Below are 13,765 nucleotides of genomic sequence, written 5' to 3' on the forward strand. Positions count from 1 at the left end.
TGTAGCTGTCGGCATTTTTGTTTCCCAGGCCAGGCACGGGGAGCAGCATGAGGGCCGGCACTACCGCATTCCCCTCCAGGACCTCAGGACGGTCTTCCCCCACGGCCTGCCTCCTCGCTTCGGCATGCAGGTGCTCAAAACCGGACGGGATCCGAGGGAGCTCGGGACACACGCTGTTGCAGGCAGAGGGTGGGATTAAATGAGTACGAAACTATAACAGATGAAATTGGAATCTAAAACAGATGAATTTGGCTATTGATTATCTTTGTAAATAGTGCTGTTCCTATAATTACTTTAAGTCTGTGTATTTGTGGCTCACCATTGAAGGCACAATAATCATAGATAAATAGTATCCTGCAATTTTCCTTGTTCCCCACCTGACAGATTTCTAGAACCTATGGCATTCAAATAATTGTCTATAATGAATTTAATATTTGCCTTAGCATAATACCGTGAAAATAATTAGCATGCTGTAGAAAAAACAAAATCATGATCTATTCCTGAGCCAAATAGAAGTGATATTTGGACTTAGATGCATTATTGTTCTTCATTCTCATGGATTTTCAGAAAATGTAGTTTTGTGGCTATAACTTCAACCCAAACCTCTAATCTTGGGTTGCTTTATAGCCATTGAAAGAATTCAGGATCAACTGCAAGCATGGTTGTTGGCATAATTGGTTCTCTTGACTCACTCCTGCTGAATTCCTGTCAGCCTCAGAGATGGTTCCTTCTCACTGAAATAGCAAACTGGTCTGTGCAGGTGATTTTTAGCTTCAGAGCCAGAGGATCACACTCCTTCCGTGTCCTTTATTTCAAGAGATTACATGAGACACCAGTAAGGGAGCTAATTCTAGACTTGTCATCAAAACTGTTAAATTGGGGTGGGGGTACTTAAATTTGGAAATGGGATGCAACCAGAAGAAATCACGTGTAATGGTGCTTAGACCCCTGGCAAATGCAGCGCAGCTTCTGGCTTCTGCACTGTAACCATGTCCAGTTGCTTTCAGACTGGCCTGACCACCGGGCTTTGGAGGGTATTACTCATACATTCTTTCCATTTACGTGAAGGCCAACTCCCTCCCCATTGTTTGTGTATTTTAGCACTGTCATATTGCCTAATATGGCATTTCTGTTTTAATATCTGTATCATGTTTTCGAAGGTTTCACTTTCCATTAAGTTTGAACTTGCCTGTCAAGTCCTTCTCCAATCCAGTTGTGTGGTTAGGATTTCTTTAAAAATTCCAACACTATTGGGGCGCCTGGCTGGCTCAGTCGGTTGAGACTCCGACTCTTGGTTTCGGCTCAGGTCATGATCTCAGGCTCGTGGGATCGAGCCCCAGTTCGGGTTCCGTGCTCAGCAGGGAGTCCGCTTGGGTTCCCCCGCCCCACCCCCAGTCCCCCGCTTGTGCTTTTGCGCTCTGTCAAATAAATCGTTAAAAAAGAAAATACCAACACTATTTTAATCCTTATTTACTTGTGAATAGTACTTGTTAGGTATTTGTTCTCATTAAAAGACATCATTAAATCCTTTATCTGCAAATTACTGTCACACGTATCAGTGCTTCCCAGATTTTTCCACCAAAGTATTCCTGGTGACAAAAAGGGATTGAACCTTGTGTGTCAGTTCTCTGGCGTCCAGTGTGGCCCCCGGGCTGTGGGGCCCCCGGTCACACCTGCTCCTGAGCTGCCATGTATGTGTTTCTAGAGAAAAGTCCAGATACTTAGAAGAATGAGCTAAAAATAGATTTAAAAGAATTAACATTTATTCAGTACTTACTATGTATCAGATACTTAGTTAAACGTTTTACATTCTTTTAAGATGGTAATCCTAAGTGGTTTACTAGCTATGTGACAAGATGGCTATCGATTATTTGTAGATTTCAGTTTACTGATGTAATATATCTCGGCTTCATTAACAGAAATCATCAGAAGGTGCCTATTATGTTACTGGGTGTTTTAGCTGAATTCTGTGGATAGATTTTCCAGCTCAGTACCAGCCCAGCCTCTCCTGAGTGCGCAGTTGGGCGCTCTGGTCGCCGTATTAGGCTCAGTGCCCCACGCCCCACCCCGCCCTCCTTCCTTTTTTTTGTCAGGTGAGGACATTCAACGAAGCTTGCCTGATGGTGAGGAAGCCAGCCCTAGAGCTTCTGCGTTACCTGAAAAACACCAATTTTGCTCACCCAGCCGTGCGGTATGTTCTCTGTATCCTTTGCTGCCTGCTGGAGCCGTCCTGACCAATGAGGGGAAAGAGGAGGGGGGAAGGGGCCATTTGCTGATAGACCAGGTGACCCTTTTGGTGATGTTTTCTTTAACCACAGGTGCTTTAGATGGGGAGACGGGGACAGGAAAAACCCTCAGTCTTTGCCATGTTATTCATTTCTGTGCAAAACAGGACTGGCTGATTCTGCACATTCCAGATGGTAAGAAGGCCCTCTCCTCACTGTTGCGGCCCGGGCATTGGGCTATGGCACAGGAACAGCTGGGCGGAGCTCGCCCATCCTGACTTCACAGTAGTCACAAGCCCGTTGCATGTGATGTCAGCAAGTGCAACAAGAGAAGTGCAGTGGAAACCTTCTGAGAGCCTTTTGATAATAAGAATGAAGTATTTGGGGGGCGTCCGGGTGGCTCCGGCGGTTGAGCGGCCAACTCTTGGTTTTGGCTCTGGTCCTGATCTCAGGGTTGTGGGGTCGGACCCATGTTGGGCCCTGCACTCAGCCAGGGCTCTGCGTGAGATGCGCTCTCTGTCCCTCCCTCCCACACTTGCTCCTGCGTGTGTGCTCACGTGCTCGTGCTCTCAAATAAACCTTTAAAAAGAAAAGAAGTGTTTTGGCCCAGTAATCCTCACTTGGATGAAACCCCCAGAGCTTGAACTCCCACCTTAGAGGGTAGCACAGGCTTTACTCCCATCAGTCAGTTTTGAGTCCCTAGGAGGCCTTTGACGTGGCGCTGTTTATCAGCATTCTAGACTTGTCAGCATGGATCTGACACACTTAAAGCCTTATACTGCGCATGTAGCCCTCCCCGTTGTGTTCAGCGTCATGGGCATCCACCTTTTCTGACTCTCTTTAAAAACTGCCAGGAAGGGACGCCTGGGTGGCTCAGTCGTTAAGCGTCTGCCTTCGGCTCAGGTCATGATCCCAGGGTCCTGGGATCGAGCCCCACATTGGGCTCCCTGCTCTGCGGGAAGCCTGCTTCTCCCTCTCCCGCTCCCCCTGCTTGTGTTCCCTCTCTCACTGTGTCTCTCTCTGTCAAATGAATAAATAAAATCTTTAAAAAAAAAAAAAAGAAAGAAATACATAATTGACTCTTGAACGATTTAAACTGTGCCTGTCCTCTTCCATGCAGGGGTCTTTCAGTGAACAGTGCACCGTAAATGTATTTTCTCATCCTTATGATCTTTGGAGTCATATCACCCTTCCTCTAGCTTGCTCTGCTATAAGAATACAGTGTGGTGTACATAGAGCTCATCGACTTTGCTATCAGTAAGGCTTCTGGTCAGCAATAGGCTATTAGGAGTTCAGTTTGGGGGGGACAAAAGTCATATGCAGATTTCCAAGTGCAGGGTTGGGGGTCGGGGTCCCTTGCCCCTTGTCGCTCAGGAGTCAGTTTGTGGGAAGCGAACGTTGGGGTCGGAGTCCCTCGTCCCTTGTCGCTCAGGAGTCAGTTGTCTGTGGGAAGTGAACGTCGGGGTCGGGGTCCCTCGCCCCTTGTCACTCAGGAGTCAGTTTGTGGGAAGTGAACGTCGGGGTCGGGGTCCCTCGCCCCTTGTCACTCAGGAGTCAGTTTGTGGGAAGCAAACGTCAGGGTCGGAGTCCCTCGTCCCTTGTCGCTCAGGAGTCAGTTGTCTGTGGGAAGTGAACGTCAGGGTCGGGGTCCCTCGCCCCTTGTCGCTCAGGAGTCAGTTTGTGGGAAGTGAACGTCGGGGTCGGGGTCCCTCGCCCCTTGTCGCTCAGGAGTCCGTTGTCTGTGGGAAGCGAACGTCAGGGTCGGGGTCCCACGCCCCTTGTTGCTCAGGAGTCAGTTTGTGGGAAGTGAACGTCGGGGTCGGGGTCCCTCGCCCCTTGTCGCTCAGGAGTCCGTTGTCTGTGGGAAGCGAACATCAGGGTCGGGGTCGCATGCCCCTTGTCGCTCAGGAGTCAGTTGTCTGTGGGAAGCGAACGTCGGGGTCGGGGTCTCTCGCCCTTTTCGCTCAGGAGTCAGTTTGTGGGAAGCAAACATCGTTTCCCATAACATAAAGAGGCCCAGAGTGTTCTGAGTTGAATACCGTCAGTTCCCGCCTGGTTTCCTTCCTGGTTTGTTTTTTTTAGCTCATCTTTGGGTGAAGAACTGCCGGGGTCTCCTGCAGTCGGCCTACAACAAGCTGCGCTTCGACCAACCTGTAGAGGCTTCGAGCTGGCTGAAGGACTTCCAAACTGCGAATGAGCGTTTCTTGAGTCAGGTGACTAGACTCCCAGAAGTTTGATGCTGGACAGTCCTTAAATAGACTTCATCTTTGTGCCTTGAGCACGGTAGACTGGAAAGCTAATATTGTAGCTGGGATCGCTAGGCCATTGTGTATTTCTCTCCTGTGTCTTACGCACAGTGCGTCACGACCTGGAACTCACTCCTCTGTGCGAACTAAAGCCGCGAAGGAAGCCGTCCCCAAAGCAGTGAGGGGCTTCCCAGCAGCGAAGTCCAGGCCACGTGGATCCACTGACTTGCCCCAAGATACAGCCTCAAATCCTCTAAAGCACATTTCCAGCCATAGAATTTTCTCCAGATAAGGTCTTTCATGCAATCAGAAATGTAAGGGTAAAGTTATTCTTTGCTCTGGTGATTCTTGGATACAGTCTCCAGGCCAGGAGTTTTCAACTCTGGATATAAATCAGAGTCACCTGGGAGCTTAAACCTGTGGATGCTAAGGCCTCATCCCGGACCTTTCTAGTCAGAATGCATCACTGGTTTTGTTCTTACGCCATAGGCAGAAAAGGGCTAGAAAGCATTCACTTCTCTACTGGAGTCTCTCACGTGGCTTGAAAAACAGATTAAAACTGACTCCTAACAACCTTATCCTCCTACCTTCTCAGCTAGGGATGGGTTCATCTTTAGTCTAAATAGCCTTTCTCTGGTTTTTATTTTTGTTTTTAGATAAAAGTTCAGGAGAAGTACGTCTGGAATAAGCGAGAAAGCACTGAGAAAGGCCGTCCTCTGGGAGAAGTGGTTGAACAGGTATAAAGAAGACACGGGATGGGTACTGTGTCGTTCCAGAGGAGGCGTCCTCTGGGCCCGCAAGCCCCTGCCTCTCTTCCCTGCAGGGCCTGACGCGGGTGAAGAATGCCACGGATGCCGTTGGGATCGTTCTCAAAGAGCTCAAGCGTCAGAGCGGTTCGGGGGCATTCCGCCTCCTGGTGGCGGTGGATGGCGTCAATGCTCTCTGGGGAAGGACCACGCTGAGGAGAGAAGAGAAGAGCCTGGTAGGAAACTCTGACCTCTGGTGCCGCCGTGCGTGTGGGCTGGGACGTGGCCTCGTAGCCCGTGCAGATTTTCTTGCCTTAGGAGCGTGTGAATGAAGATGTAGCATAAAAATGGGACCTGGGGGAGAGGGGGCTGTGGGGGCCCCCCGTCCACTGAAAACGCAAGGCGGCTGTTTGGAAAAGAGCCCCCGCAGCAGAAGCTGTGTGTTGTCCGTTTTTCTTGCTGCTCTACTTTCAGAAGGAGGCTAGGTGACTGGTTTCTGCAGTGTGGTGGCCGGAGCACCTGGCCTCGGGGCACGAGAGAGCCGCGGTGTCGGGAGGGGGGTGTGCTCTCCCTCAGTGACTGGTTTTCATCCGAAACGGGCTGGGGGGGTGCAGTGGGGGCCGCGGCTGGCAGCCCTCCCCTCTCAGAGGCTGCTCGAGTTGTGGCCAGTCGTTTGTGCCAGGGGAGCGTCCAGGCGCAGCTCGGCCTGACCTCTGTCCCTCCCCGGCGCTGGCGGCGCGCAGATGGCCCCCGAGGAGCTGGCACTCGTGCACGGCTTGAGGAAGATGGTGAGAAACGACTGGGTGAGTGTGCGGGACGCCCACTGCTCGTCAGTCTGAGTTTAGGGACAGAGGGTTCTTCGTTTTAAGTCTTTGTATTTAGGGGCGCCTGGGGGGCTCAGTCGTTAAGCGTCTGCCTTCGGCTCAGGTCATGATCCCGGGGTCCTGGGATCGAGCCCCGCATCGGACTCCCTGCTTGGCGGGGAGTCCACTTCCCTTCCCCTCCCTCTACCCCCCCATTCATGCTCTCTGTCTGAAGCTCTCTCTCTCAAATAAATAAAATCTTTAAAAACATAAAATAAAACAGGGGCGCCTGGGTGGCTCAGTCGGTTAAGCGACTGCCTTCGGCTCAGGTCATGGCCCCAGGGTCCTGGGATCGAGCCCCGCATCGGGCTCCCTGCTCGGCGGGGGGTCTGCTTCTCCCTCTGACCCTCTTCCCTCTCATGCTCTCTCTCTCTCATTCTCTCTCTCAAATAAATCTTTAAAAATAAATAAAGTCTTATGTATTTGGCTTCTGATCTTCCCACTGGATTGGGAAGTAGCCATTGTATTTAAGTATTGGCACAATTTTACTTGGCAGTTCAGAGTGTTTTTGTATCTTACCAACTTTGGAAAAGATTTTTATCAATGTGAGATCATGTAGCAGTTTGTGGTCAGAGCCAAATCCAGGACTAATAACCTATTTAGTTGCCATCTACCTGGACTGAAAATCTACAGATGACTAAAATGCATTTTTCTCGGTTTCCCGCCTTTTTCTCATTTGGCCTTTTGTCCTCTCTTTCAGCACGGAGGCGCCATTGTGTTGACACTGAGCCAGACTGGGTCCCTCTTTAAACCACGGAAGGCCTATCTGCCCCAGGAGCTGCTGGGAAAGGTCCGATCATCAGAAAATCTGGTTCCCCTTAGATGGTCATTCTGTCTGAAGAGGTTTTTTTGTTACTTGTTTTTTTTTAAGACATAATTATAGACTTGGAGAAAAATCGTATTCCTGTATGATTTCATCCAGATTCCTAAAGTGTTAGCGCTTTTCTATATTGGCTTTATTCTTTTCCATCTACTTTTTTCCCTGAATTATGTGACAATTACCTGAGACATGCTGCCTGCTTCTAAATAATGTGTATTTCCTAAAATCGAAGACATTCTAAATATATAACCACAGCAGAATTATCAAAATCAGGGAGCTGGCATCGATAGAATTCTGGGAACTTATCTTGAGAACGGGCTGTGATCTCTCCAGGTCTCCTAGTGCCCTTCACAGGAACAGTCCTCGATCACACGGCCCATTTGATTGTCCTGGTTCTTCGGTCCCTTCACTCTGGGACGGCACCTCGGTCTTTGTCTCTTACAACCTTTTGAAGAGTACGTGCCAGTCGTGGGTGGTTTTGTGGGTCGTCCAGTGACTTCTCCGGATGGTGTCTCTCCTAGCAGCCGCCACAGTGAAGTCTGAACACTTGGTTCAGGTGCCGTGCATCTGCTGTGTCCTCGGTAAAGTCACTGTGGAAGCTCACGCTGAGGCTGTGTAACTGTCCTGTTACTCCTCATATGCCCCTTACTGGTCGGAGCGTCCATCTGTGATTCTTCCCTAAACCCGGCTGTGATTCTTGCCGAATGGTATTTTCCAGCTCCCTCACTTCTGCGTGTATGTCGGTTGGCATTGTTACATGTGAGAACGTTCCTGCCCCTTTACAGTTACTTGTTTCATTGTGGACACGCAGACTCCTCTTTCATGAGTTCTAAACCTTTACTATCGCTCTCTGTTTTGGTGCTGAAATTATTCCAGATTTGGCCAGCAGACGCCCCTTCGAACTGGCTTCTGTGTCCTCTTCACACACCCCCATCATTCTTGAGCCCCTGCTCTCTTATTGGCAGGGAATACAGATGTTCCCCACTCATCTTGTACTTTCCATGACCCAGGCCTAGAATCAGCCACTCCGCAGGCAGCCCTGGTTCAGTGTGGAGGAAAGTGGTATGTGGATACCAAGTCCCGGGGCGGGGGCAAGGGGGCCCTGGCCGGCTCAGTCGGTGGAGCGTGCGACTCTTGATCTCAAGGTCATGAGGTCAAACTCCACCTTGGGTGTGGAGCCTACTTTTATTTTATGTACTTATTTATTTGAAGATTTTATTTATTTAATTGACAGAGCATGCACAAGCGTTGCGGGGGCGGGCATCAGGCAGAGGGAGAAGGAGACTCCCTGCTGAGCAGGGAGCCCAGTGGGGGACTTGATCCCAGGACTCTGGGATCATGACCTGAGCCGAAGGCAGACACTTAACCGACTGAGCCACCCAGGCGTCCCTGGAGCTCACTTTTAAACAAAATGTTTAAAATATGCTCCCTTCTTCCAGAGGTGGAACCGAATTCCCCACCTCTTGAGCATGGGCTGGATTTCAGATTCCAGGACCCGAGTGCTCGGTGTGCTCACTGCTGCTGGGGTGTCACTTCCTGTAGGCCCCCAGCGCAGGCTGAGAACAGATGCAGTATTCACGCCTGCATGCACACACGTACATGTGCTGTGTGCACGTGTCTGCACATCCACACCCACGCACATCTCTGCGTTTCCCAATTCCTGTGAAAAACCCGTGAGTGCAGACTGATCCCGGCCAGCAGTGCGGCCTCACCTGCGCCCCGCTTCCCGTGTGCGGGAGCCTTCCCTCCAGCGGGACAAATGCCGTCTGAGCCCACAGGGCGAGTCGGTCCCCAGCCGCTAGCCCCAGGCTCATGCAAACGACGCTGCCAACGAGAGCTCAGTATTTGCGTGGCGCGGTTTTTGTCTTTCTCGGCACCGTCTTCCGTCCAGGTGCTCTGTTCAGAAGTGAACTCGGGTCCCTTGCCCCTTCAGTATTGTGTTTGAAAATTGAAATACGGTTTGGTGGATTCTTTTGTTTCATTGTATGTTCCATTTAATGGGTCTTTATGGCCACCCTTGTTCATTTTGTTTCTGTTTTTGAGTTTATGAGCCGTCAAAGTGGTTGTTGACTGTTGAAGTCAGAACTGTGAAAATCAGAATCGCAACTGTGTCTGCACACAGACAGGTGGCGCCCCCAGCGGGCATTACGTGTCGCACAAGGACAGCCCGGTGTTGCGCGCGTGCACGGCAGGCTGGCCAGAGCGCGAGGAGCAGCGGGGAAGGAAAGTGTTTAATAAGTCAGGCCACTCTCTCTGCTGACTCGTCACTTAACGAATCTTCTTCCTTCTCCAGGAAGGATTTGATGCCTTGGATCCCTTTATTCCCATCCTGGTCTCCAACTACAGCCCAGAGGAGTTTGAAAGCTGTGTTCAGTATTATCTGGAGAACAGCTGGCTTCAACATGAGAAAGGTCGGTCATAGAACTTTCCGTCCGGGCTTTGCGTTCAGTCTCACCGAGTCAGAGCCTTATCTCCTCCTGCGGCAGCAGCCTGCACTATCTCTCTTTCTCCCTTTGTCTTGACTTCTCTCTGGCCGATGAGGCGGTAGGAAAGGTGGGGGGACAGGGGTGGTTACAAGACAGCGCATCTCTTCCCAAATTCTCACGTCGGACGAGATGCTCGTGCTGGAAGCCCAGCCCCGTGCACGTGAGAGGCCAGCCGGCGCCAGGCCAGCCCCTCGCTCGGCTGTCCCGGTCTGCAGACACGAGCGCCTTGGGCCGTGCGCTGCCGCCTTGCCCCCCGCCCCCGGCGCGGGCGAGCAGAGAGGCCGAGGTGGTTCTGTCGCTGGGTGAGAGCGAGCTAGCTGCCGTTGGAGGGGGTCGTTCGAAGACCAGAGGGAGGAGTAGAAAGCAGCCTTAGCACGTGGTGGGCCGGGAGGCACAGTGCAGAGATTTCGGAGGGGGTTGGCATTTGACAAAGTCCGAGAGTCCAGAAGATGTTCTTGGAACAGAGCGAGAGACAGATGCTAGATTACAGAGGAAGAGAGACAGAAAAAAGAATCGTTTGCTGGGAGAACGGGTCTAGAAGTGCGATCTCTCGGCAGTGGTCATGACATTCCAGCACCATCTGGAGCACGCAGCCTCTGAGCACAGAATTTTCTGGGCAGCACGGTGCTGCAGACAGAGCTGCGAGCTGTGTGCGTCTCCCCCCCTCTTTAGCTCAGACAGAAGAAGGCAAGAAGGAGCTGCTGTTCCTGAGTAACGCAAACCCCGGGCAGCTGGAGCGGCTCTGCGCCTACCTTTAAGCCGCGGTCACGGCCCGCCTGGAAGACAGGGGACATTTCCTGTCCTGGACCCAGTCAGACGGGATGTGGCCAGGACGAGTCAGCTCCCAGCCTTCGGTGAAGACTGACGGTAGTGGCCTGAGATGTCCTCTTGTTCCTGAAACTAGTTTATTAGGTGGGGTTTTCATGTTTTAAGTAATTATGGACCTTTCCCTTAAATAAATTATCTTTCTTAAAGTGTTGTGTTAGATTTATAAAATGGAAAGAGCCTGCCTTCGTTGGCCAAATTGAATTTCTCCAGCATTCTGCTTGCGAGGGGTCTGAAGAGACCAGATTCTGCAGAAATTTCCACTAGTTCTATTTCCAGACTTGATTCAGGTCAGGAGATCGAATTTGCCCCTTAAGTTCTCCCTCCCACGCCGGTCCGCTGGCTCCCGCGGTCGCCTCTGCAGGGGCCCGAGTACTACGGACGGATGGAGGGAGCCCCTCCTTCATGCACATGTGCATGCCAGCTTGGGAGATTGGAGAAAATAGTGACTCCAGTCAATTTCCGCGGCGTCGAATTCCCTGTCCTACCCCTGTTGTAGCGCTCGAGGCCGAGTCTGCGCCCCAGCTGCCACTTACCAGCCGTCTTGGGGCCCCGCAGCCCCCGTCCTGCCCTGTGTCACCTGATCGAACTTTTCGGCCGTTTGTGAGCACCGAATCACAGTGTGTGTAAAGTGCCTCACACATGGGCAGTACTCCTTCAGTGGTCGGCTGCTACCATTTTGGACTTGATTTTATAGCACTTTATCTGAAAACTGGCCACGAGGGAGATGGTCTGTGGGCGTGCATCGGCGTTTTTGCTGCAGAGGGAGCTTCCCCCATGCTCAAAACGCCTCAAGGCTCCCTCTCAGAACCCGACCTTCGCCCTGACCCAGTCCTCAGTCAGGTCAGCTGGCCGAGGGTCCAGATCCCCACCCTACAGCGCCTGCTCCATCAGCCCCCAGCTTCGGGAGGCTGGAGGCCTGTTCCAAGCCCTGACATGCCCCCACCACGGACGGTCAGGTCTTCAGCTCTATCTTCACAAGAGTCAAAGCCCGTTGTCCTCTCCATCCTCGTGGACTGCTGTCACACCCGTCACCTCCTGTTTGAGCTCCTACACGTGTTTGCCAGTCTGCTCTCTACCCACACCCCTGCCTCCCCCTCTAGCTGCCGTTGGAGGGGGTCAGCCCCCTACACAGGGCCGCTGACCTGAGCTGTCCTGCAGCTGGATCGTTGGGCAGCTTCCATACGCCTTTATTCCTACTGTTTAGCCATGTTCAAACCAGAAAGAACCATGTATCATGGAAATCAGCCTCCTTTCTCGCCTCCTTTTCTAGAAGCAACTTCTGTTACCGAATTCTGGAGATAAAAGTACACACATAAATTGGGCTTTTTTTAAACACTAGAGCGTGCTCTTCTGTACTTTGGTGTTTCCACGTAGCTTGGAAATTTTCCCTGTCAGGAGTCTGTCTTGTAAGTTGAGTGCCCTCGCACTCATTTCATTTGAAAAGGGAAGGAATGAAGTGGTGCCCACAACCTCTGGGAAGGGCCGCATCCGCTCTACACTCGGACGCCGGGACCGTGTCTGAGTGGGCACCTGAACTCCACTGCAGAGGAGGCCAGGACAGTGGCTTCCATCTCTGGGCGGCGAAAGTCAGGATCAGTAGGCCTCATTTTCGCTAATGAATGTGGAACAGGAAGTTGTAGGGCTAGACCGTCAGAGATGTACAAAGATCCCGCTGATGAATTAGCATCATTACTTCTGTAATTCACTAAATGTCATCTGTAATCTACTCTGTCCAGTCCCCTTTCTTAAGATCCTTCTACAGACCTGACCCTCATGCCCTGATTGCTACTGTTTCCCTGCTGCACCTGCCCCACAGCTGGTCTCTTGGGGCTTCTCTTACTCAACTGCATGGAATCCAGATTGGAAAGTAAAAAACCCAGGGACGCCTGGTGGTTCATTCGGTCAAGCGTCTGCGTTTGGCTCAGGTCATGATCTCAGGGTCCTGGGATCGAGCCCCGCGTTGGGCTCCTTGCTCAGCGGGGAGCCTGCTTCTCCCCTCCCTCTGCCCTTCCCCTGCTTGTGCTCTCTCTGTCAAAGAAATAAATAAAACCTTAAAAAAAAAAAAAAGGAAAGTACAAAGTCCAACTGTCATTATTTTCAGATGACATAATTCTCTATAGAGAAAACCTTAAGTCTCAAAAGATCTCCCACAACTAAAAATAAGTTTGGCAAGGTCACAACAACTCAAGATGAATATACAAAAGGCAACTATATTTCTAACAATGAGATACGCAAAATGGAAATTAGGAAAGTAATTCTATTCAAAATAGCAGGAATGTAAAGTACTTAGCAGTTTTAGCAGAAGAAATGCAAAATTACACACCAAAAACTATAAAACATTACTGAGGGAAATTAAAGAGGATCTAAATACATGGAAAGAGAATCTATGTTCATCAGTAGTGTTTTTTTTTTTTAAAGATTTTATTTATTTATTCATTAGAGACAGAGAGAGAGGCAGAGGGAGAAGCAGGCCTCCCGTGGAGCAGGAAGCCCGATGCGGGACTCGATCCCAGGACCCCAGGACCATGACCCGAGCCAAAGGCAGACGCCTAACGGCTGAGCTACCCAGGCGCCCCTTCACCTGCTATTATTATTTTTAAAGATTTTATTTATTTATTTGACAGAGAGACACAGCAAGAGAGGGAACGCCAGCAGGGGGAGTGGGAGAGGGAGAAGCAGGCCTCCCGCGGAGCAGGGAGCCCAATGCGGGGCTCGATCCGAGGACCCCGCGATCACGACCTGAGCCGAAGGCAGACGCTTAACCATCTGAGTCACCCCGGCGCCCTGTTCATCAGTAGTGTTAAGATGTTAATTCTCCCCAGACTGATCTAACAGATACAATGCAATCAGTATCAAAATTTCAGCCGACTCCTTTGCAAAAATTGGCAACTGACCCTACATTTTATACAGAAACAAACACAACCTAGAATAGTCCAAATGATTTTTTTCTTTTTTTTTAATATTTTCTTTGACAGAAACACAGCGAGAGAGGGAACACAAGCAGGGAGAGCGGGAGAGGGAGAAGCAGGCTTCCCGCGGAGCAGGGAGCCCGATGCGGGGCTCGATCCCGGGACCCCGGGATCATGACCTGGGCCGAAGGCAGACGCTTAAGACTGAGCCACCCGGCGCCCCCCAAATGATTTTTTATAAAGGCAAACTGGGAGGACTTACTCCTCCTTTTTTCAAAACATCACAGAAAGCTACAGGAATCAAGACAGTGTAGTATGGGCAGTAAGGAGAGCGGTTCGGTCAATGGAACAACATTGAGAATCCAGATAAAAACCTTTTATTTATGGTCGGCTGATTTTCAGTCAAGATGTCAAGACAATTTATTGGGGGAAAAATAATCCTCAACAAATCATGCTGGGCTAGTTGGTAATAATGCACATGCAAAAAGATGAATTTGGGCCATTGCTTCACATCAGACACTCAAAAGGTAGCACAGAGCCAAATATATGAAGTAAACTAAAACATTTAAAATCACAAAAGGGGGTGCCTGCGTGGCTCAGTTGGTTAAGCGACCGACTCTCGGTTTCGGGGAGGGATGGGGC

At 50.7% G+C, this 13,765-nt stretch overlaps 1 protein-coding gene across 2 annotated transcripts in view; it reads left to right on the forward strand.

Annotated features, from left to right (window-relative positions):
- Positions 1-10,352, forward strand: part of DAP3 (death associated protein 3) — a 35,115-nt gene extending 24,763 nt beyond the window's left edge. The window contains exons 4-13 of one of the 2 annotated variants that reach the window (XM_021681976.1): positions 29-130; positions 2,094-2,202; positions 2,328-2,420; positions 4,308-4,438; positions 5,128-5,208; positions 5,295-5,453; positions 5,961-6,020; positions 6,781-6,870; positions 9,194-9,311; positions 10,059-10,352. In XM_021681976.1, coding sequence (XP_021537651.1) covers positions 29-130; positions 2,094-2,202; positions 2,328-2,420; positions 4,308-4,438; positions 5,128-5,208; positions 5,295-5,453; positions 5,961-6,020; positions 6,781-6,870; positions 9,194-9,311; positions 10,059-10,144 — 1,029 coding nt within the window. In that variant the 3' untranslated portion in view covers positions 10,145-10,352. The remainder of the gene's footprint in view (positions 1-28; positions 131-2,093; positions 2,203-2,327; positions 2,421-4,307; positions 4,439-5,127; positions 5,209-5,294; positions 5,454-5,960; positions 6,021-6,780; positions 6,871-9,193; positions 9,312-10,058) is intronic. The other variant, XM_021681977.1, reaches the window with a different exon arrangement.
- Positions 10,353-13,765: the final 3,413 nt, after the last annotated feature.

Source organism: Neomonachus schauinslandi, chromosome 6 (assembly GCF_002201575.2).
Source record: "Neomonachus schauinslandi chromosome 6, ASM220157v2, whole genome shotgun sequence".
NCBI lineage: Eukaryota > Metazoa > Chordata > Mammalia > Carnivora > Phocidae > Neomonachus > Neomonachus schauinslandi.